This window comes from Carcharodon carcharias, chromosome 3, assembly GCF_017639515.1.
Source record: "Carcharodon carcharias isolate sCarCar2 chromosome 3, sCarCar2.pri, whole genome shotgun sequence".
In the NCBI taxonomy this organism is placed as follows: Eukaryota; Metazoa; Chordata; class Chondrichthyes; order Lamniformes; family Lamnidae; genus Carcharodon; species Carcharodon carcharias.
Genome location: NC_054469.1, coordinates 49,836,067 through 49,859,678, shown reverse-complemented (window position 1 = coordinate 49,859,678; position 23,612 = coordinate 49,836,067). Strand labels below are relative to the sequence as shown.

At 41.0% G+C, this 23,612-nt stretch overlaps 1 protein-coding gene across 8 annotated transcripts in view; it reads right to left on the bottom strand.

Moving 5' to 3' along the window:
• The window catches only part of znf438 (zinc finger protein 438), a 220,377-nt gene that overhangs the window by 20,183 nt on the left and 176,582 nt on the right, over window positions 1–23,612 (bottom strand). For 7 of the 8 annotated variants that reach the window (XM_041183616.1, XM_041183617.1, XM_041183618.1 and 4 more), the window contains one exon: window positions 16,233–18,342. In XM_041183616.1, the coding sequence (XP_041039550.1) occupies window positions 16,233–18,342 (2,110 nt within the window). Of the gene's footprint in view, window positions 1–16,232; window positions 18,343–20,129; window positions 20,275–23,612 lie in introns of those variants that run through there. The other variant, XM_041183623.1, reaches the window with a different exon arrangement.

Below are 23,612 nucleotides of genomic sequence, written 5' to 3'. Positions count from 1 at the left end.
TCAACATCCTGGGGTTACCATTGACCAGAAACTGAACTGGACTAGCCATATAAATACTATGACTACAGGAGCAATTCAGAGGCTCAGAATCACGCGGCGAGTAACTAACCTCCTGACTCCCCAAAACCTGTCCACCACCCATAAGGCACAGGTGATGGAATACTCCCAACTTACCTGAACGAGTGCAGCTCCCATAACACTCAAGGAGCTTGACACTGTCCAGGACAAAGCAGCCCGCTTGATTGGCACTACATCCACAAACGGTCACTCCCACCACCACCGACACACAGTAGCAGCAGTGTGTACCATCTACAAGATGCTCTGTGGGAATTCACCAAGGCTCCTTCGACAGCATCTTCCAAACCCACGACCACTACCATCTAGAAGGACAAGGGCAGCAGATAGATGGGAGCACCACCACCTGGAAGTTCCCCTTCAAGTCAGTCACCATTCTGACTTGGAAATATATCGCCGTTGCTTCACTGTCACTGGGTCAAAATCCTGGAACTCCTAACAGCATACCACATGGACTGCAGCAGTCCAAGAAGGCAGCTCACCACCACCTTCTCAAGGGCAAGTGGGGACGGGCAATAAATACTGGCCCAGCTAGCGAATTGCCTTGGGTGATTTTAATCTGCATATTGACCAGACAAATCAGATTGGAAAGAGTAACATGGAAGATGAATTTGCAGATTGCATCAGGGGTTGTTTCTTAGAGCAATACATTACAGAACCTACCTGGGAACAGGCTATTTTAGATCTAGTAATGTGTAATGAGGTGGGATTAATAAGAGATATCGCAGTTAAGGATCCTCTGGGGGTAGCGATCACAATATAGTAGAATTTCAAATTCGGTTTGAGAGCAAGCAACTCGGGTCTCAAACCAGTGTCCTCAGGGGAATTACAGAGGTATGAAGAAAGAGTTGTCTAAAGCGGGCTGAGAAAATAGACAAAGAGGAAGGTCAGTGGAAGAGCAGTGGCAGACATTTAAGCAGATATTTCATAACACTCAGCAAAAATTTATCCTGGTCAAAAAGGAGGACTCGATGAGAAGGATAAACCACCTGTGGTTAACAAAGGTGGTCAAGGAGAGTATTCAATCAAAAAACTAAGGCATACAAAGTGATAGGCCTGAGGATTGTGAATTTCTTAGGTGCCAGCAATGGATGACTAAAAAGCTAATAAAGAGGGAGAAAATTGATTATGAAAGTAAATTGGCAATAAATATAAAAACAAACAGCAAGAGCTTCTACAGGCATATAAAAAGAGAGTGGCTAAAGTGAGGATGGGACCCTTGGATGATGTGACTGGAGACTTGATAACAGAGAACAAGGAAATGGCAGATAATTTAAACCAATATTTTGCACTGGTCTTCTTGGTGGAGGGCACTATAAACATCCCAAAGATATCAGGTAAGCAAGGAGCTAATAGGAGGAAAGATCTTGTAACAGTCTCTATCACGACGGACAAAGTATTTGACAAACTAATGGGACTAAAGGCAGACAAGTCACCAGGACCTGATGGCCTGCATTCAAGGGTTTTAAAGGACGTGGCTGCAGATACAGTGGAGGCATTGGTTGAAATATCCCAGAACTCACTGGATTCTGGGAGGGTCCCAGCGGATTGGAAAACCGTGAAAGTGACGCTCCTGTTCAAGAAAGGAGGGAGACAATATAGGAAACTATAGGCCAGTCTGCCTAACATCTGTCATTGGGAAAATGCTAAAGTCCATCATTAAGGAAGAAATGGCATGACATTTAGAAATGCTTAATACAATCAGAGTCAAAAAATAAAAACAAAAAAAATGCCACAATCAGAGTCAATGCGGTTTTGTGAAAGGGAAATCATGTTTGACAAATTTGTTAGATTTTTTTGAGGATATAACAAGCAGAGTTGATAAAGGGGAACCAGTAGATGTAATGTATTTAGATTTCCAGAAGTCATTCAATAAGGTGCCAGATAAGAGGTTATCGCACAAGACAGGAGCTCACAGTATTGGGGGTAATGTATTAGCATGGATTGAGGATTGGTTAACACACAGAAGACAGAGTCAGGGTTAATGGGTCTTTTTCAGGTTGGAAAGATGTGACTAGTGGACTGCCACAAGGGTCAGCCCTAGGGCCTCAATTATTTACTATCTATATTAATGACTTGGAGGAGGGGGCAGGGTGTAATGCATCCAAATTTGCTGACGATGCAAAAATAGGTGGGAGGACAAGTTGTGACGAGGACAAAAGGAATTTGCAAGGGGATATAGATAGGTTGAGTGAGTGGGCAAAAACTTGGCAGATGGAGTTTATTGTAGGAAAGTATGAGGTCATGCACTTTGGTAGGAAGAATCAAAAGGCAGACTATTATTTAAATGGAGAGAGACTCCAAAAAGTGCAGCACAGAGGGATCTGGGTGTTCTTCTGCATGAAACAGAAAGTTAGCATGCAGGTGCAGCGAGTAATTAAGGTGGCAAATGGAATTTCGGCCTATATTGCTGGGGAGTTGGAGTTTAAAAATAGGGAAGTCTTGTTACAACTGTACAGGCTATTGGTAAGGCCACACCTGGAGTACCGTGTACAGTTTTGGTCCCTGTATTTAAGAAAGGATATACTGGCACTGGAGGCAGTTCAAAAGAGATTCACTAGGCTGATACAAAAACAAAAATAGCTGGAAAAACTCAGCAGGTCTGACAGCATCTGTGGAGAGGAAGATAGAGTTAACGTTTCAAGTCCATATGACTCTTCACTAGGCTGATTCCTGGGATGAAGGGGTTGTCTTACCAAGAACGGCTAAACAAGTTAGGCCTTTATTCATTAGAGTTTAGAAGAATGAGGGGTGATCTTATTGAAACATACAAGATTCTGAAGGGGCCTGACAGGGTGGATGTTGAGATGATGTTTCCACTAGTGGGGAAACTAGATCTATCTATCATTACAGAATAAGGGGACACTCATTTATAACTGAGAAACAAAGGAATTTCTTCTCATAGAGGGTAGTGAATGCCTGGAATTCTCTACTCCAGAGAGTTGTGGAGACTAGATCACTGGAACTATTTAAAGAGGTAGATAGATTTTTAAAATATCGGAGAGTTGAAGGCTATGAGAAGCTGGCACGAAAGAGGAGTTGAGGCTTGGGGCAGATCAGCCATAATCTTATTGAATGGCGGGGCAGGCTTGAGGGGCCAAATGGCCTATTCCAGCTCCTCTTTCTTATGTTCTTATAATTAGCAAAACAGCTGGAACCGCAAATAGAAAATCTTAACTAAGTAATTCCTGCAATCACTGAAATAATAGTAAGGCACTGACAGCAAATCACAAACTAGGGAAGATGCTGGCGTGGTGGGTCTGTCACTGCACTAGCAATCCAGAGGTCCAGGCTAATGCTCTGGGTTCATGGGTTCAATGAACCCATTGGTGGGGTTCAAATCCCAGCTATTGCAGGTGGTGGAATTTAAATTCATTTAATAAAATCTGGAGTACAAAGCTAGTCTGAGTAATGGCCATCATGAAGCTATCATTGATTGTTGTAAAAACCATTCTGGCTCACTATTGGGAACTAAATCTGCTATGCTTACCTACTCAAGCCTACATGTGACTCCAGAACCACAAAAATTGGTTGACTCGTAAATGCCCTCAGAAATGGCCAAGCAAGCCACCCAGTTCAAGGGATTAGGGATAATCAATAAATGCTGGCCTTGCCAGTGATGCCCACATCCTGTGAAAGATTAAAAAAACATGAATCATGAGAAAAGGCATTGCATCCCTTCCACGATTGGTGCAGGAGAATCTAGTGGACAGGAACAACAGTGTTATGACTATTTTATTAATTTCCTTTTGTTTTGCTGAAAAGAGGGCAAGGGAACATAAGAACTTAAGAAATAGGAACAGGAGTAGACCATTTGGCCCCTCGAGCGTGCTCCACCATTCAATAAGATAGTGGCTGATCTTCTTGTGTTTTGATTTCCAAATTCCAATCTAACCCCAATAACTTTTGATTCCTTTGCCTAACAAGAATCTATCTACCTCTGCCTTAAAAATATTCAATGACCCTGCCTCCACCACCTTCTCAGGGAGAAAATTGCAAAGTTGCACAACCCTCAGAGAAAAAATTTCTCCTCATCTCTGTCCTAAAAGGGCAATCCCTAATTTTAAAACACTGCCCCCTAGTTCTGGACTCACCCATAACAGGAAACATCATTTCCACGGCCACCTTGGCAAGGCCATTCAGAATCTTTTCTACTTCAATCACTGGCACTCTTCTAAACTCCAGTGGAAGCAGGCCCAGTTTGTCCAACCTTTCCTCATAAGACAACCCACTCATTCCAGGTATCAATCTAGTAAACCTCCTTTGAACTGCCTCCAATGCATTTACATCCTTCCTTAAATAAGGAGACCAAAGCTGCACACAGTATTCAAGGTGTGGTCTCACCAATGCCCTGTACAACTGAAGCTTAACATCTTTACTTTTATGTTCAATCCCTCTCATAATAAGGGATAGCATTCCATTAGCTTTCTTAATTAATTGCTGTACCTGCATACTAACTTTTTGTGATTCATGTACTAAAACACCTAGATCCTTCTGCACCTCAGAATTGTGCAGCCATTCCCCATTTAAGTAATATTTGGCTTTTTTGTTCTTCCTGCCAAAGTGAACAACTTAACATTTTCCCACATTAAATACTGTTTGCCAGATCTTTGCCCACTCACTTAACCTATCTATATCCATTGCAACCTCTTCGCAACATTCTTTCCTACCTATCTTTGGAAGAAAGGAAGAACGATTTGTAAAATTTTCCTTATCTGTTGAGAACACTGGGACTACCCATCATCCTTATGGATCATTTAAAAATGCATATAAGAAAATATAAGTAATAAGACTATTTCAAATCATTATTAGATTTAGTGATAATGGATGACTACTGTCTCAACATTTAGGAAGGGGGAAGTTATAGCCACATAGACTATGGAGAATGGGAAAAAGCGGCTGTCAAAGAAAGACAAGACTTGCATTTATATAGCACTTTACACAACTACCAAATACCCTAAAGTGCTTTAAATCGCTGAAACACTTTTTGCAGTGCAATGACTGTTGTAAGAAACATTGCAGTCAATGTGTGCGCAGCAAACTCCCCCAAACAGCAATACGATAATGGCCAGACAATTTGTTTTTCTGATGTTAATTGAGAGATAAATATTGACCAGGATACCAGGGATGTCTCCCTTGTTTTTCGAAATAGTACCACAGGATCTTTTACATTCACGCAAGCAAACAGATTGGGCCTCAGTTTAATATTTTAACCAAAAAACAACACTTCCTCAGTACCAAGGTGGAGTGTCAGTCTTGATTTTTGTACTCATGCCCTGAAGCGAGACTCGAACCTACAACTTCGTGATTCAGAAGCAAGAGAGTCACAAATGACACTCAAAGAATTTAAAAGCACTGTATAAGTTTAAGAGGTTGAGCAGTGCAAATAGGAAAAAAAGCTGCATCTACATAGCAGACATGCAAAACCAAGGATAAAGTGAGCAAAGTGAAAAAAGTCAACTAGAATTAATTCTGCTTCTGAAAAGTTAGCTTTTGGAGTTCATGTCATAGGAGATATAATATGTCAATTTTTCTGATGCTGGTGGCAGACAATCTAATGTTTTATTTTGAAGGTGCTTAACTAAATTTTTTAAAACCATTTTTCACCTTGACAGCACATCAATCACGCCAAGAAGACAAATGCCTGAACCACTTCAGGCCAAACAGTGTTGTTCTAATCAGTCATCAGGAAAAAAGATGAGCTCAGGTGTGGTTCTCCGTTCAATTTTCCTTCCTTCAGTGATCAGAACTTCCTCACATCATAGTGACACTGCTGAAATCAGAAACTGATGGGAGGTAGTGAACCTGTATCCTACCACAATCTGGCACTAATATTCTTAGACATGAAACATAATTTTTTTTTGAAGTGTGTATGGATATAATCAGTGATGCCATCTCAAATGACATCATTTACACATTGTGTTGACAAGCAACACTGAAAAGGTTTGCCAAACACTTTCCAATGCTCTTTAAGTAAACACTAAATCATGTAGCTCTGTCATGGGGCACAAGGATTTTCTTTAGGATTATAAAAATGGGAGAAAAAGACACCTCAAAGTAATTGAGATAAAAACAGAAGTGATCAGCAAAATAACTCAGTTTATCCCCTTCCACCCCCACCTAATGAATTTAGTGCTCGGTACAACATTGAATTCTTCTTCCATTGCCTTTGCCCCCGTGCTTACTTCTTTGGGCAGGAGTCCTCCCCCGGCTTAACGGACCCATTCCCCTATCTCCAATACTCTCCCTCCACCTGGACACTTTACTCTGGTCTCTTACCCACTCTTGACCTTCTCACTGAGAACATTGGCTGTCTTATCTTCTCTGCTCCAGTCCAGTCTCTGTCTGAACTTGCTGCATTCCATTCTTTTGGATCCAACCCTGATTTTGTTATCAAAACTATTGACAAGGGCAGTGCTGTTGTTGTCTGGCATACTGACCTCTACCTTGCAGAGGCTGAACACCAACTCTCAGACATTTCTTCCTATCTCCACCCAGACCATGACCTCACCACCAAACATCAAGCCATTGTTTCCAGGACTGTTACTGATCTCATTTCATCTAAGAGATTTTCCCTCCACAGTTTTCCCCCTTATATTCCCCCAACCCTGAACAGCCCACTTCTACCTCCTTTCCAAAATCCACAAACAGCACTGTCCTGGTAGACTCATCATTTCAGCCTGTTCCTTCCTCACTGAACTTATTTCTTCCTATCTTGGCTATTTTTTCCCCTTGTCTAGTCTCTTCCCACCTTCATTGTGATTCTTCTGATGCCCTACTTCATTTCAACATTTTCCAGGTTCCTGGCCCCATCCATCCCCTCTTCACTATGGACGTCCAATCCCTCGACACTTCCACCCCCACCAGGAAGGTCTAAGGGCTCTCTGCTTCTTCCCTGAACAGAGAAATGAACAATCCCCATCCATCACCACCCCCCTTCACCTGGCTGAACCTGGTCTCTCATTGAACAATTTCTCCTTTAACTTATCTCATCTCCTCCAAATAAAAGGTGCTGTTATGGGTACCCGCATGGTTCCTAGTTATGTCTGTCTTTTTGTTGGGTATGTGGAACATTCCTTGTTCTAGTCCTACTTGGGCCCCCTCCAACAACTCTTTTTTCTGATATATCAACGACTGGATTGGCGCCATTTCCTGCTGTTGTCCGGAACTGGAAAATTTCATCCACTTTGCATCTAATTTCCGTCCTTCTCGCATCTTCACATGATCCATCTCTGACACTTCCCTTCCTTTCCTCAATTTCTCTGTCTCTATTTCTGGGGATAGACTGTCTACCAATATTCATTGCAAGCCCACTGACTCCCACAGTTATTTCGCCTATACCTCCTCACACCCTTTCTGTAAGAACTCTATCCCATTCTCCCAGTTTCTCCATCTCCATCGCATCTGTTCTGATGATGCCACCTTTCACAACAGCACTTCTGACATGTCTTCCTTTATCCTCAACCTAGGATCTCCTCCCCACTGTTATTGACAGGACCCTCAACTGAGTCCGACCCATTTCCCACACTTCTGCCTTCCCAGATTCATGATAGGGTTCCCCTTGTCCTCACTTTCTCCACCAACCTCTGCATTCAAAGGATTATCCTCCATCATTTCTGCCAACTCCAGCATGATGCCACCACCAAACACATCATCCCCTCCTCTTTCGTCATTCCAAAGGGATTGCCCCCTCCACAACACCCCGGTCCACTCTTATATCACCCCCAAAATCTTATCCCCTTCCCTCAGCACCTTCCTGTGCAACTGCAGGAGGTGTAACACCTGCCCCTTCACCTCCTCCCTCCTCGCCATCCAAGGCCCCAAACACTCCTTCCAGGTGAAGCAGCAATTTATTTGTGCTTCTTTCAATTTAGTCTACTGTATTTGCTGCTTACAATGCGGTCTCCTCAACTTTGGGGAGGCCAAACGCAGACTGAGTGACCACTTTGCAGAACAGCTCCATTCAGTCCGCATGACCCTGACCTCCCAGTCACTTGCAGTTTCAATGCACCATCACCTTGCCCTCATGCTCATGTTTCTGCCCTTGGCCCTGTTGCTATGTTCCAGTGAAGCCCACGCAAATTTGAGGAACAGCACCTCATCGCCCAAATAGGCACTCTACAGCCTTCTGGACTCAACATGGAGTTCAACAACTTCAGATCATGAACTCTGTCCTCCATTTTGTATTTCCTTCACTTAGTGCCAGTCTGCATCTTGTTCCCATGTTTTGCTTTTAGACAGCACTGACCTTTATTCTGCACACTAACACATTTGGCTATTTTGCTTTCAGCCAATGCTGACCTTTATTCTGCTCTTAACACTTACTCTGGACCAACGCTTTGTTCCTTTACTACTATCAATCCACTCTCTCTGCCTTTTGTTCCACGATGTCTTTGTAATTTAATCTCCCTTGCCCTCAAACCTATCACTGATCTTCCCTTTTTGTTTTCACCTGCCCACCACCACCACCCCACCAACTTATGCAACAGCATAAAACCCATCACATTTTTGCCCCTCTTCAGTTCTGAAGAGAGTCATATTGGACTCGCAACATTCATTCTGTTTCCCTCTCCAAGATGCTGCCAGACTTGCTGAGTTTTTCCAGCACTTTCTATTGTTATTTCAGATCTTCAGCATCTGCAATATTTTGCTTTTATTAAAGTAGTTGAGGTGTGGGCTGGGATAAATTTGCAACCTCCCAAATTTAATATGCTGCTTACTCTGTCAAGGTTTGCACATGAAACATGACCATTTCAGCCAAGTACCAGAATGCTGATGGTGCCTGTGGAAATGTACATCAGCTCAGGTTACAGCTTTCAGGAAAGGAAGGGATTAAGGATGAGAAAAGAGCCTTTTTAAAGAAGAAACATTTAAACACAATGTGGAAAACTATTTTTAAGAAATGTGGTCAGAACTCCGATAACTCGTATCACAATTTATAATCGGACTTGCTGCCAAATTTGGGAGCGCTGTATTCTACAGTGCATTCCCCACAGATTCGATATAATCTACTCTGCTGAACAAAGTACATGTTGGTTTGGAATGGGAAAGGAATTTGTCTTTTTTCTACAGCTTACCTCAGCTACTTTTTTATAACACAGTGAACTTGACACTCATTAAACACCAACCTAAAGCTTATCAAAAACATTTAGTGAAGAAAAAGTGTGCATTAATATTTTGCGTCAAAATTTTATTACTTTTAACAAGGATTTCTATTCCAGAGATTACACAGAAATTGGAGCAAGAAACCTCAGTGTCATGTTGGAGTACCAAAGTTGACTCTCAGGCTTGTGTCCACAATTGCCCCTGTAGCAATCTTATGGCTTCAGTTGGGCATGGCAGCAGACACCTCACTAAATAAGTAGGGAGATGAGATGTATAAAGTAATATAAACAAATGATTAGGAGCGCCTTGCTCTTTTACATGGTTGAAACAACTACGCTGAGTGTAAGACAGACCAAAAATTTCACTGGTGTTATTAAGTAATACTAAACAATGGCTTAAATTAACCAGATTAACATGTAGAATCAAAAGTGCTTGCACAATTTCAAAAAATTATTTAACAGTTAATTTCAAGATTTTGGTTGAAATAACTGACTTTTCCTTTTTGGCTATGTTCTCCAAAAAACAAATGACATTAATCTTTGCCTACAGTAACTGAGGTGTTACAAATCTCCTGATCTCCCATAGATTGGGGAGGGATTTAAGGAAAAACCAGCCAGGTTTCCTATTTATAACAGCTATCCAGGGATCCCTGCTGGAAAATGCTGAGTTCAGTTGAGGGCAGCACCATTCTTGGCTGCGTTAACCCCATGGTTGTTAGCCCGACAGCATTCACTACAGGCTCAATATCAAGGAGAGGAGTGCAATTATGGAGAGGGGTGCCTTTTTTAAAAAAACAAGTTACCTCTCAAGCATTGCCACTCTCGATGGCCCAACATGGCAGCCTATCCCACTCAGCAGCACCCACGGTCACCTAGTGATGGCCTGGACTTTTGATATATAACACTCACTTCAAAAAAAATCCTAGGGGAAGAACCTGGGTGATAGTTATTAAAATTCTCCAGAACTCATTTTTAGTACATTAATACACATAAAAGAGGACTTGTATTCTTTGAAATGGTACAAAGTGCTCAGTGTAAAACTCAGGGATTATTTATTTACCCACGCACTTTGATAGCGTGCACAAAATGAATAGCCATTTGAAGCTGATTTGCTAAAAGTATCTTACTCTAAAGCCAGTCCGTTGGCTCACAGCCAAAATATCACAACAGAAGTTCAGCAGTCAACATCCAGATGCACATTCTCGTTGAAGATCCACTTCAAGATACTTATCCTAGCCTTCAAAATCCCTCCATTATCTGAACTGCGCCCTATTGTATTGATTTCTTCCAGCCGCTAGGCTTGTATCCTCCAGTGCTGGGTGGCTCTTCCCTTCCCACAGCCTCTGTTCCATTGCTAAGATGTTGCTTTGGCCACTATGTCCCAATGTCCTGGAATTCAGTTCTTCAGTACCTGCATTATGTAGTCTCTTTGCCTGCTTTCAGAAATGTCTTAAAGATTGTTCTCCTCTTCTGTGCTTTCAGCCATTCCTAACATTTCCAACCTCGTTTGATAATCACTCTTCTGACAATTCTCCATGAAGTGCTCCAGTATCTCTCTCGATGTGAAAGAGATGCTAGCTTGATGAAATTTAAAAAGGAAATGAGTTTAAGACCAATTGAAATTAACTGGTGGTACTCAACAGGATGTCGTTTTTCAGATAACTTATCTTGACATCATGATTGAAACAAAACAGAATCAAGTTAAAAATTTGAGATTCTCTATTTTCATACTCTCGAGATCAAGGAATTGACAGATTATGTTCTCCCTGGGGTCAAGATGACTCACCTTCACACTTCCCTTCCACCTCTGTAGGAAAATGTTCAGCCTCTGCTCAAGACCTCACCGATAGTTTGGGTAAGACAGGTAACTTTCACAGTGCAAAGGGGCGAGGAGACTAAGCACAAACCCACATCCTGCTACTACACTAACATTATCACATCAACAAGTTAAACTTTTGGATGATCAAAAAAATCCAAATATTCAAAGCCTACATCTCATTCCCAGTAATGTTGGCCATTCCTTGGAGAATGGGGGGGGACGGGGACGGGACATTAAGCAGACTTTTTGGGACTGAAATTACATAAATGACACCACATGCACTTTCCAATGAGTGGATGATGCCTGGGTTAAGATTAGCCAAACTCATCGCAGATTGAACCTTGGACTTTGCTGGCCTGTGTGACTCAGTATCACACCATGCAGAGCATCTGCCCACTCTGCTATCAGAAATGTCTGACAGCATTAATTGCACTTTAAACCACGAGTTAAACAGAATCTCTCAAATAGGATGGTAGATTAGTGGTTCTGGACTGACAACCCAGGATGCATAAATCCAGATTTCATTATTGTGAAATCGAATCAAACTTGAATTGACAAGTAGCAATAACATTCCGGGCGCATTGGATTATGTGGAATATATGGCCATTCAGACCACCCAGTCCTTGCTAGCGTTTAGGCTCCAATCAAGCCTCCTCCTGTCTTTTCTCATCTAAATCCGTTAGTGTAGCCCTCTATTGCCTTCTTCCTCATATGCTTACCTAGCCTCCCCTTAAATACATCTGTATTATTGACTTCAACCATTCCCTGTGGAAGTGAGTTCCACTCTTTGGGTAAAGTAGTTTCTTCTGAATACTCTATTGAATATCTTGGTTAGTACCCTATATTACCTCAAGTTATGCTCTTCCTCAAAAGTGGAAACATTCTCTCTGCATCCACTCTATCAAAACCTTTCATAAGTTTAAGGACCTCCATAAGGAGTCTAATTTTGACAGAATTTTATTATTGTTGGAGATTTTTAATTTCCCTCTTTATTTCACTTTTCATATAATTTTAAATTGAATTAAATATTCCAATTTATACTTCTTGGTTTAGCCTCTACATGGCTCAGTCAGGATTCTTCAATCTGATTGGTTGAAAAGACAAGCTGTTACCTGCCTTGTTTACTCAGGTCCCAGATCCCCTGTAGAAGACACAACACTGAAATTCTCTCAAAATACCACAAATTGTTGCACAAAAGTCAGCAAAAAATCTATGGGCTGCAGTCAGCCCAATGAACAGCAAATGCCATTCCTTTGTCACTGACCACAAAATAAGTGCCAATAAGTTGCACATGCAATATATGAGCCAGCAGCAGATATCCATGCCTATATTTTGAAGCACTGATCAGATTGTTTACATTGAAAGTGCCAATTTTTGTTTTACTTTTAGCTGTATTGTGCATATGTAATTTACGCCCCTCCCCATCTCGTCCATCAAAAACGGTTCAGAGTGCCCCTCATTATTTGGTGTAAAGTTAGCAGACCGAACTTTGCAATTTCATTAAGCATCATGTGTATGACAATGGGACAAAAGCCTCCTCGCAAAGTTATAGGGGTCCTATGGGAAATAAATTAGCAGACTCCCAATTCACATCAATAAACTGCTTATAATTTGATGCAAATTGGAAACCTTGTTCAGAATCTTTGAGGGTGACTGGAGTACAAAGAGGATAAGTTACACCACAGTCAACAAAGGTACTCTTTTGGACACTAGGGAAAAAGTGGAGGAGCTTTATTTTCCAAGCAACCCTTTTACATCTGGACTTACTTTATGGTTACAATGATTATCCCACCAGGCGAACAAGTTTTTTTAAAAAATACTTTACTGAACATTTAAGGTTCATAGCAAAGAATAAAAGATCTTCAAAAAAAGTGCATATGACATACAATAAAGCACTGTCATCAGCTCCAGTTAGGGTTGTCAATTCCAGCTGGACAGATTCTGGGAGATGTCAGCAGAAGTGACATTACAGAAATCAGGTGGGGTGGCGCAAGGAAGCGCAAGAGAGGAAAACAGTTCTCTGGAGAAAGGTTCCTATTGTAAATCTCCCTGTTTTTACAAAGTGGGAAAAAAATGCATTTTATGAGCAGACTTGAGAATTCAACATTGTCCCAATCATTGCAGTTAGCAATAATGCAGGATTTCAATGAATTGCCCCAAGGTTCATATTGTCCTAAAGTGGAAACTTTAAAAACAAACAAGCAAATGCTTGTAATTCCTGCCTTGGTTAAAATCCCATAAACATCAATATTTTCCTCCCCCAAAATAAAATCCTATTAGGATCAGCTTCTACTCAAAATACAACGAGTGAGAAGCTTGTTCCACCCTATCAGCGCTGTAGGTTTACATTGATTCTGAGGGCAGACACACGTTGAAACAATTGAAGATGCTTTGTGGTGCTATCTGTCCCTGGAACACCCGATAAAGAAATAATCAGACACTTACCAATACTATTAGACTAGGTTTCCCTTGCAGCAGTGCTTGCTCCTAGTTTTACCTCATTCTCACTTCAAGGTCAAGGCTCAGTGCCGGTGGGAAAACAGGCAGCGCAGCAAAATTCATGAGCACAGTACGCGTCAATTTACATTTCATGATGCTACAAACACAATCAGATCACTCTTTTCAATGAATGCTAACTGGCCAGATTTTGTAAGAATTATGAGCATTATTTGCTTGAAATATTGTTTTAAAATCTCCTGAGTTGCTTTCATTCGCCGCCTGGAGATCGATGGCAAATCCAGTAGGCTACCAGCCTTTCCAGTAGGGTTGGCAACCCTAATTCCCATCACATACATAATCCACATAGTGCATTTTCCTGCTGTCTCAGCTGGTCTTAAGGTTGATACCCGGTTGGTCTGGAGTTGGTTGCTTTCGGTACAGAAGGATTTGGCCATTGTAATTAACCTAACTGCCTATTACTTAAGGGAAAGGAGAAAAATAAACATGTCCAGTAACTACTGTTGGTAGCATACTTGGCAAGGACAGGATCAGACCTGCTGTTCAATAGCATAACAATATTAAATGTATAGGGCTCACACGAGAAGAATTCCCACTCCATCAAGGTGCCAGAGGGCAACTGGCAATAGTGAGACTGTGGTATGGAAATTAGTCAACATCTCAAGATAGTAAAGGAGAGGGGACAATTTGGAAGAAAATTTATGTAGTCGCTAATAATGTTTGCAGCAATGGCAAGGTTGCATAATCCACATAAAGCTTAGCAGAAAACTGATGCAACAGGGCTATTTATCAATGTTCTTTCCAACATGATGATGCAGTTCAGGAGGGGGAAAAAACATCATTAAACTATGTCACAGTACATAGAAAACCTTAAATATTTGCCTATCTTTTAGCATGTGACCACTACACATTAATAACCGCTTTCACATATTGCTACATTCTTGCAATTGTTCACTCAAATCCAAACAAAACTGCACTACACCTAGGGATGGTGGAACTGAGGCTTGATGAGCAGACAGACACAAGTAAATCTGTATTGACTTCACAGGCAACTTCATATTGCAGCATGGCTTGTTTTTGTTAGCAGAACTTTCTTAGTGTAAATAGAACTCCTGAGACACATGAGAGTATTTTGATGGGTCAGAAAGAAACACTGCCATATTCTCAATTGTTGCAATGAGCGCAAGGCTTCATCAGAGCTTGTGATCAAGTCAACTGTTCAACAAGCGCTACAGTTCACATCTGTAGTCATTGCTTCCAATCCTGGGCAAACTGAGAAAAGGTGCATGGTGCATTTAAAAGAAGTCTCTGTAAAATGAGGACAATGTTTGTAATGACACAAACCCATCAAACATCAATGTACCCCAAACAAAATATACAATACAAATAATGCAGGTGTTGACTTTTATTTGATAGATTTTTATTCTAGAATCATTATGGCAGGAGGCTGGACTTTTACTTTTCTCCTTGCTCTGGATTTCTCCTCCCCTGATGTTTACCCTCAAATTCTTCACCCAAATAGCCATTCTTCATATATGAGCAAAACTGCTGAGTGTTGACAGACTATTCGACTGTGAATGGCATTAGAATCGAGACTAACACTGCCCCCACATATGTGTTGCCAGCAAATGTGATCAGGAACAGGAAAATTGCCAGATTTGACCTCACCAGCCCAGAGGTATCAATGCCAACCCTAGACCATTACCTTCACTCAGCCCATTCATCACAGAGCAGGAATCAAATTTGGGTCTTTCTCATCTCGATATGTTATCTTCAGTGGAGGAGGAGGAAGCATTCTCAGAAAAATTAGGAAATTCTAGTATGCACTTAGCACAAGGGTCAGCCATAGAGAACATACAACCTAGATTCATCAATATTTGAAACTCATTTTATTAGGAGGGATTTGAAATAGTGAGACTATTTCCATGAGAGTAGAGAAGACCAAGAAGAGTTACTAAAGGTTTTTCAAATTATCAACGGTCCTGATAAAATTAAGAGGGAAAGTGCAACCAGTAATGAGGAGTCTTCAATATAAAGTTACGAACATATGAATTAGGAACAGGAGTCGGCCACTTGGCCCTTCAAGCCTGTTCCGCCGTTCAATAAGATAATGGCTGATCTGATTGTAACCTCCTGCCTGCCCTCGATAATCTTTCACCCCCTTGTTAATCAAGAATCTATCTAGCTCTGCCTTGAAAATATTCAAAGACCCTGCTTCCACTGCCTTTTGAGGAAGAGTGTTCCAAAGACTCATGACCCTCAGAAACAAATTCTCATCTCTGCCCTTCTCTTAAAATGAGCACAGAAAAATTTCTTTGCACAGAACATTGTTGCAGCATGCAATGCTTAGCAAAAGGGAGTGAATGAGACAAAAATCATTGCACCTTGAAGGGAAAATTAGATAAATATTTGAATTAGAGGAAGATGTAAGACTTAAGAAGTGACTGAGGCATTAGGAATAGTTTTGCACTGCTGCAGGAAAGCCGATAAAGTGGGCCAAATGGTCACTTCTGTGCTATAGACTTCTATGGTTCTAAAAAGACAAGGCTAAATGAATCTTAACAGGAACTGGCAGAGCAACAGTGATATAGAGCAGCAGTAAACTCATCAATGAAACCTTGAAATAACATTGCATTTTTACCTGGAATAAGAGTGCACCACTGTATAAAAGAAAGCTCCCAACAGTTGTATTTTCATTATTCTGAAGCATATAAGTGCAAATGGGACAGATATCTATACTGCCACAAGAAAACCTTTTAATAGTTTTTCTACTTTACCTGTCTAACAGAGGCAGACAATGTGCAGCTTTCACCTGTCCTTCTTTTCCATTTCCATTATTCTTATTTGGTATAAGTGAGCTGTTGGAAAGTTCGTTGCTGATTAAGACCTTGTGGATTTCTTTTAGATGAAAAAAATAGACTCCAATATGTCCAAAAAGTTTTGCACAAAATTCGCAGCACATGAGCTTCTTACGCTGTACTTCATTGTGACACCGTTTCATGTGAGTGCTTAGGCTGCCTGAATGACTGTAAGCCTTGTGGCAAATACGACAGCAGTAAGGCCTGCTCTTAATGTGAATATTCAAATGATCCTGAAGATGATGTTTAAGCTGAAATCCTCGACTACAAACATTGCATTTATATGCTTGCTCATCCAAGACCAACCTCTCAGGCAAGTTTTTGCAGTAGGCAGATGTACTGGCGGCCTGCACAAAGTTGCGAGTTTTGCTCATTGTTGCACCCTTTGGTGCAGTCTCTGGTTTTAAACTATCAAGGTTCTGGACAGCAACCATCCCTCCAGATAATGCTAAAGGGGCTACAGCCTGCGTAACTGCCAGAGGCTTGGGCATGATGTTACAAAACTTCTTTAGTACTGCTGCTGTTTTGTCTGAATTTTCATCTGTTACTGTTTTTATGCTTTCTTCTCTCACTTTGAAAGGGCCAGGTTCCCGAGAAGAATCAGATTTCATCTTGTCCTCATTTTCCTGCATTCTGCTCAGGAGATTACAGGTCTGAAATCTTTTTGCTTTAGAAATGGTCACATTATCTGTGACCTTCCTTTTCCTGTGCTTGAGTACATTGCTTGGTTTCTTTAGTCTATTTATAATCCCTTTTTCTGATGTACTTGGATTAGCACTGTCTATTGGTATAAATGGTATCTGACCACTTGGTTTATGAGCACTGTCTCTGTGAAAATCAGAAACCATACAAATATTCCTGGACATTTCAGCAGTTCTGGACTGATCATTAGCTGACATTGCAGTGGGGATTCTAGATTTGAACTGGGTTGATGATGTTGCAAAAGTAGTTTGATTCTGTTTAGCATTATGAAAGATGGTGTTTTTCACTCGAGAGTATGGTAAAATAGGAACTTTGCCTTTTGGTGCAGGAGTAGGTGCAATAAACTGAACTGAACTTCCAAACTGCATCATTGGCACAGAAGCAACTGGTCCAGTATGCTTTGTGATAAGTGGGGATTGTGGGTCAGTTTGGACAACAGACCACGTTGAAAGGCTGCATGTTGCTGGCAGCGAATCCAGGCTGGGTTTAAAAGAAACTTTAGCTGCCCCAGGCTGTGGCACATATCTGTCCATACTGGTTGAAATGTTGAGAGATATTGGCCGATTTTTTTCACTTGTTTTCAATAAGTCAGACTTAGATGTGGAACAATGTCCAAGTGTCACATCTGTATCCTGGGGAAGTGTGGCAGGAACTGTGACGTCAGCAGGTATAGGTCCTACTTTGTCTGCATCAACCAACAATCCTGTTTTAGGTGCTACTACACTTGGATGAATTTGTGAACGACTGGGCATTGTGGTTGGTTGAACCTGTACTGATGCTGCTCCTGGCATACACGAATGACACTGAAGATTACTTGGTTTCACCACTGCGAGTTTTGAGACTGCTCCCTGCTTCATGGCTGGTTTGGCCCACACAGACTGATAGCGTGGAATTGGTAACTTCAATTTCTCAATGGCAGCAACATGCGGTGTTGTCTGCCCAAATGCTACTACTGATGGTCTACCTGCTTGAGAAACCTGTGCTTGGCCAGTACAAGAAGCTATGACTGTTTTTTCAACCTTTGAAGATACTTGTGGAAGAGCTGTAGCAACTTGTGGCAGGGCTACAAGTGAGTAAGTTCCCTCTTTACCAGCAACAGGCATCAGTGCATAGCTCCGAGCAGGCATGATTATGGGCTTTGTGTTGTTTGTTGAAAATTTATTTGTCTGAATGTCTGATGAAGTAGAAATTCCACTAATGGTAGAATGAGGTACCATCGAAGAAACAGATAGTGGTGGAATAACTTTTGGAGCAATGGTCCTGAAATGACCCTTGCTCTGCAAACTCCTCTTCTGGCAAGTCATAGTGGATGAAGATCCTTGTGTATCTGTTGAAAAATGGACACAATAAGTATTCCAGTGTAATTGTGATTACTCTTTCAAGGTGAATGCTATTTTACTTTATGAACAGTGATGCTGTCTTCTCAAGTCACTTCTATTTCTATTTTGCAGCATTGAAATTTGTAAAGAAAGTGCCATGTTGAACAGAGCTGAATACAATCATTGTGCAGTAACCACGGCAACACCACAAGCACGATCAAACTAAAGAATACACAGATCTGCTGCTCGCATCAGTCATGGGAATCCAGGGATGCTGGATGTCAGCTCCACTGAAAAAAATCAAAGGATACCCTACAGCTCTTTGAGGCATAAAAAGTCTAGATTACTTTTTGAGAAGAAGAATATATGTATTTAATGTAGACATTTATAACATGCTGTCAGAAACATCTCGGGGAACTCTGCATTCAATAGAATACTTCCAAATGCTGCTTTAAGTAAGCAAGCACACAAGTCATTCTGCAAACAACAATCCAACAAATAACAGATCATTTGGTTTGGTGGTGTTGGCTAAAGATAGAATGTTGGCCAGGATACTCGGAGAATTCTCTGCTTGCACAGTACAACGGGATCACTATGGCTCACTTGCACCATTGGAACAGGCCCTAATTTAAAGTTTCATCAATAATGTCCAAAAATGCACAATGTGGCTTGAAACTACAATTTCACAATTATGAGGTAAGCATACCACCACCTGAACCAAGTTGACAATTCTTAGGCATATTGCCTTTTTTTAATGCCCTTTATAAAAGTTGATCAGTTGATTCAAATTAATATTAGTCATCCCAGGACTAGAACAACATCTTGAAAATAGCAATACTTGATGAATAAGAGAGATATTAGAGTTATCATGATTAATGGTTCACTCACCAAGAAATTGTTACCCAAAGAAATGAAGCAACAGAAGAATAATTTTCAGTGTACAAGAGGAGTCACTTATTAGAAATGAGGAGAGCGGCGTCAGGTCACGTATGGTCAAATGTTATGAAGAGTTGAAGAAGCGACAGAAATGCACACAGTGTGATACAGACAAAAGTTCATCGCAAGTGGGAATATTAGCTTGGTTTCTCACCTCATTGAAAACAGCAATTCAAATCGCTGGTCATAAAATTTTTTTCAGCCTAGTCAGCTTGCCACCTACAGCAATCCCTAATCCTACTATTACTTTGCCTGTTTTCAGCTTGCTGGGAAGAACACTCGGAAATTTATTGCAAGAAGCAAGCATGCTACGAATGAAAACTTGTGAAAAATCTTTTATATTTGAATTGTTGACAATAATATAAATCACAAGGTTGAGCAGAAAACTGCAAAGAGATTTTACTTATCCCCACTGTGAGCACATTTTGAGGCTCGAAAACTGGTGCGACCCCACCAGGTGTGGGGTGGTGGAGAAGGTTTGGAGGAAGAGTTGTTGAGTGGGGGCCAATGGTTTTGTCCCCAACCATTTTAAAGGCTGATGGGGCCTCATGCACTGGTTCCAGGACTGTCTGCCAGAGTCTTTCCTCAACAGTCACCATTGCTACCTCAGGGCTCTCGACCCCAAATGGTCCCAATGGGATCAGTCCAATGTCCACGGTCTGTGAACCCCTGGGTTAGCCTAAGGAGCTGTTAGTACCTTCAGTGTATGCTGGTGTGGAGGTATCCAGTCCTGGCTTGTGGACTGAATTTAGACTGGTATATGAAACACCACCTAATTGATCCCTTCTGCACACAGCTACGAATTAGTGAGCCAAGATGAACATCTTTATTGAAAAGCATTCTCCTCTTAAAAACTCACCCGGAGAAAAAAGTCAACTGCAGGCGAAGGCATTGAATCCTAAAATTTTGCTGCACTGGCTCTCTGAAGGAGCATGGTCCCATTCCTCTGTCCTTCCTTCATGCACATTTAAAATGTTTTTTCAAATATTAATCCACATCACTTTTAAGAGCTATTTTACTTCTACCACAGTTTCTGGAAGATCTGCAAAAAAAATAAATTCTCCTAACTCTTTGCATTTATTTTTGGATGATGATTTTAAAATCATGTCCTCCAGTTACCCTCTCAGCAACCGGTGAAGATATATAAGAAACAATCAAACAGACATGCTGACGTTCCTCGTGGGACCACAGTGAGCCGGTATGCAGCTCTTGCTCCTCTTCACCAATTGTTTTGCCTGAAGAATCCACTGGTCTGCAAGACGTCCATTTATATTTATTGTATTTATGGAGCAAGGTATTAAACAGACCGTTAGCTATTTTGCCTCCCAATTCCTTGAAAATTCCCATAACTGTCCATGTGCTGAAGCAAACTTAAGACTCCAGATTTTGCGCACAACTTTCACTTATTAAGATGGCTGACTTGAAAACTACATTAATTTGCCCCAAACACTTACCTTATTTTTAAACTCCACTGGCCTCCCAGTTTGGGACATTTTTGTTTTCTTACTTGATTCAAACTATTTGCACTTCAGTCTCTATTTGTTTTTGTTCTCCTAACTCTGCTTCTGTGGCACTGCCGAATGTTTCTCTTTTTCTGAGCCTTCATACAGAGAGGTATACTTCCTTTCTGCATCTCAAACTATTTCAAATAAATATATTTTGTGAGCTGTAACAAAATCATGCCTTTGTACAGCTATGCTGACAGATGTCCAATCAAAGTGTTATTAACAGCGTGTGTTACAATTAAAATCGTTTTACGTGAAAATTAAAAATTGTGAAAGGGGTTATCGCAATTCCCATCTATTCTTTCACTATTCTCTAAAGAAAGTTTCTTGAAGCATTTTAATAACTTTTGCTGGATCATAGCATAATCCTGTACCAATCAATAAATGTATAAGTTTATCTTAGCACTAGTTCAGGTTCTACAGCCTTTGTCCTTACGTACACTGTTTAGACCATCTGTCATTCGAGCATGTTTCTCCTGTGTAAGCTGACCAAATGCAGTTGGCAATACCTGCTGTTTCTCATTTTGATTTAAGTGAAATAACTGTAGCCCTGTAACAGTAAGTAATCAGTCACAAACCAATCTCCAAGGGTAGAAAGTAATCAAACTAAATACTATTGCTGCCAATACCCCTCGTCAAAATTTACTGGGTTCCAATGCAGTAATTGAAAATATTCAGGCCACTGTTTTAGTGGCTAGGAAAAAAAAAACGTTTTTTTAAACAAGGGATTCCTGGATTTTTATGGTACCATCATTCTATGGTTCTATCCATTTACAATTAGGCCCACTGATTTACAATGATTGAATAAATCAAATTATGTTATACATGAGCTTTTACTGATATTACTGAGATCCCATCCATTTCCCATTAAATTCACTAATTAGTGGTCTTGGAAATTGTCCAACTACCACCTCAAATGTATCCCACATGGTTTACAGAATTTGTCAGCCAGGATCGCAAGACAGATCAGGATCCGCCTCCAGGAGCAGCACCTCCAGTCAAACAGGCAAGCTTATCTCAAGAGATTGCATTATCTCTCTTCTCCCTTCCCCAAAACCTGTCCCAGTGGTGTGCAATTTTCTGTCATGGGTCAAGAACAACAACAATTCGCACTAATATTTATGCATTCTATAAGCTATCATCCATTGGAAAAGATATACAGAAACAAATTTGCAAGGAAATTACAGAGAGGTGCAAGAACAATAGCGTCGTTGTAATGGGGACTTAAATTATCCAAATATAGATTAGGATAGTAATAGAATAAAGCACAGAAAGGGGAATAGTTTATGAAGTGTGTTCAGGAGAATTTTCTTGGTCAGTGCGTGTCCAGTTCAACTAGGAAGCAGCATTGCTGGATCTGGTTCTGGGGAATGGGGTGGGTCGAATGGATCAAATGTCAGTAGGGGAACATTTACAGGACAGTGATCATAGTAATATAAGATTTGTTAGCTGTGGAAAAGGACAAGAGGCAATTCAGAGTAAAAAAATAATTGATTGGGGGAGGGTCAACTTAATGGGATGAGGATAGATCTGGTTCAGGTAAATTGGGATTAAAAAACCTGGCTGACTATGGGGAAAAAGGAGGGGAAGTGGAGCTAGGTAAGCTGCTCTTCCAGAAATCCAGCATGAGCACAATGGGTCAAATAGTCTTGTTCTTTATTGTAACCATTCTATGATTCGAATATAGTGTCTTTAAAACATCCCATGGTGCTTCACAGGCGTGCTTTCAGACAAAACTGGACAGTCACACAAGGGGATATTAGGACAGGTGACTAAAAGGGGTGAAAGAGATAGGATTTAAGGAACATCTCAAAGGATGAGAGAGAAACAGAAAAAGAGACACAGAATTCCAGGGCTTAGGCTTGGGCACCTAAAAGTACGATCATAATTGAGAGGCAACAGAAGCACGAATGTAGAAGGTCAGAATTGGAGAAATGCAGAGATCTCAAAAGGTCGTAAGGCTGGACAAAGTTCGAGAGATTGCGGCCAACATAAAATCTGCCACTCCAATCAACATGGGTTTGTGAGATTAAATATTATTAATTTTCTCCCGAAGAATTTTTTAAAAATGTTCATTCTATTTTCAAGGTAAGGGATGTTAGTGTCGGGAAGGGGAATGCCTTCTATTCTAGGCATCCAAAATCACTTCCAAGTCAGGTGTAGCATTCTTGGAAGCAATGTTAGCTTCCTCTAGTCTGCCCAAATGATAAACTTCAGCCAAATTTCAGAACAGCAATCGTTTCCATTTTTGACATCCTGTGTCATCTCCAAAACAAATTGCAAACTTAGAGCCAAACTAGAAAGAATTTTCTGTTTTGAGGTCATAGCCACTGGGAACTTCTGGGATCAATGAAGCCAGCATCAGAGAAAGCAGCGTCATTGCATCACCCAGTTTTCTTCCCTCATTCTTGTTTCCCCTCCACCCAGCCCCCACAATCCTCCCTTCTATCCCCAAGCCTCTGCTACTCCTGTATGGCTACATAGGTGGACAACTTGGAGGCTGAGACTAAGTAGTTTTTTAGTGGTTGGTATTCATAGGCTCCTGGAGAAGGTACGTGAACACATCTCTTGCCCTTCCCTGTATCTAATGCCTTATTTTAGAATTGTTACAATTGTGAGGTTTATAAGACAATTATGTTTTGAGATTGTATCCTTGGTCTATACCAATACTATTTTTTGGGACTGCAGCTTTAAATGTAGGAGAGATGAAAGGGGTCATCTGGCCTGTGCTGGAGTCTGCCTGACAGTAAGCCTGGGTGGTTTAATTGTTATGGATCTGAGGAAGACTCGGATTGCTTAATTGAGAAAGAATATTTGGGGACAATGGCAATGGTTTC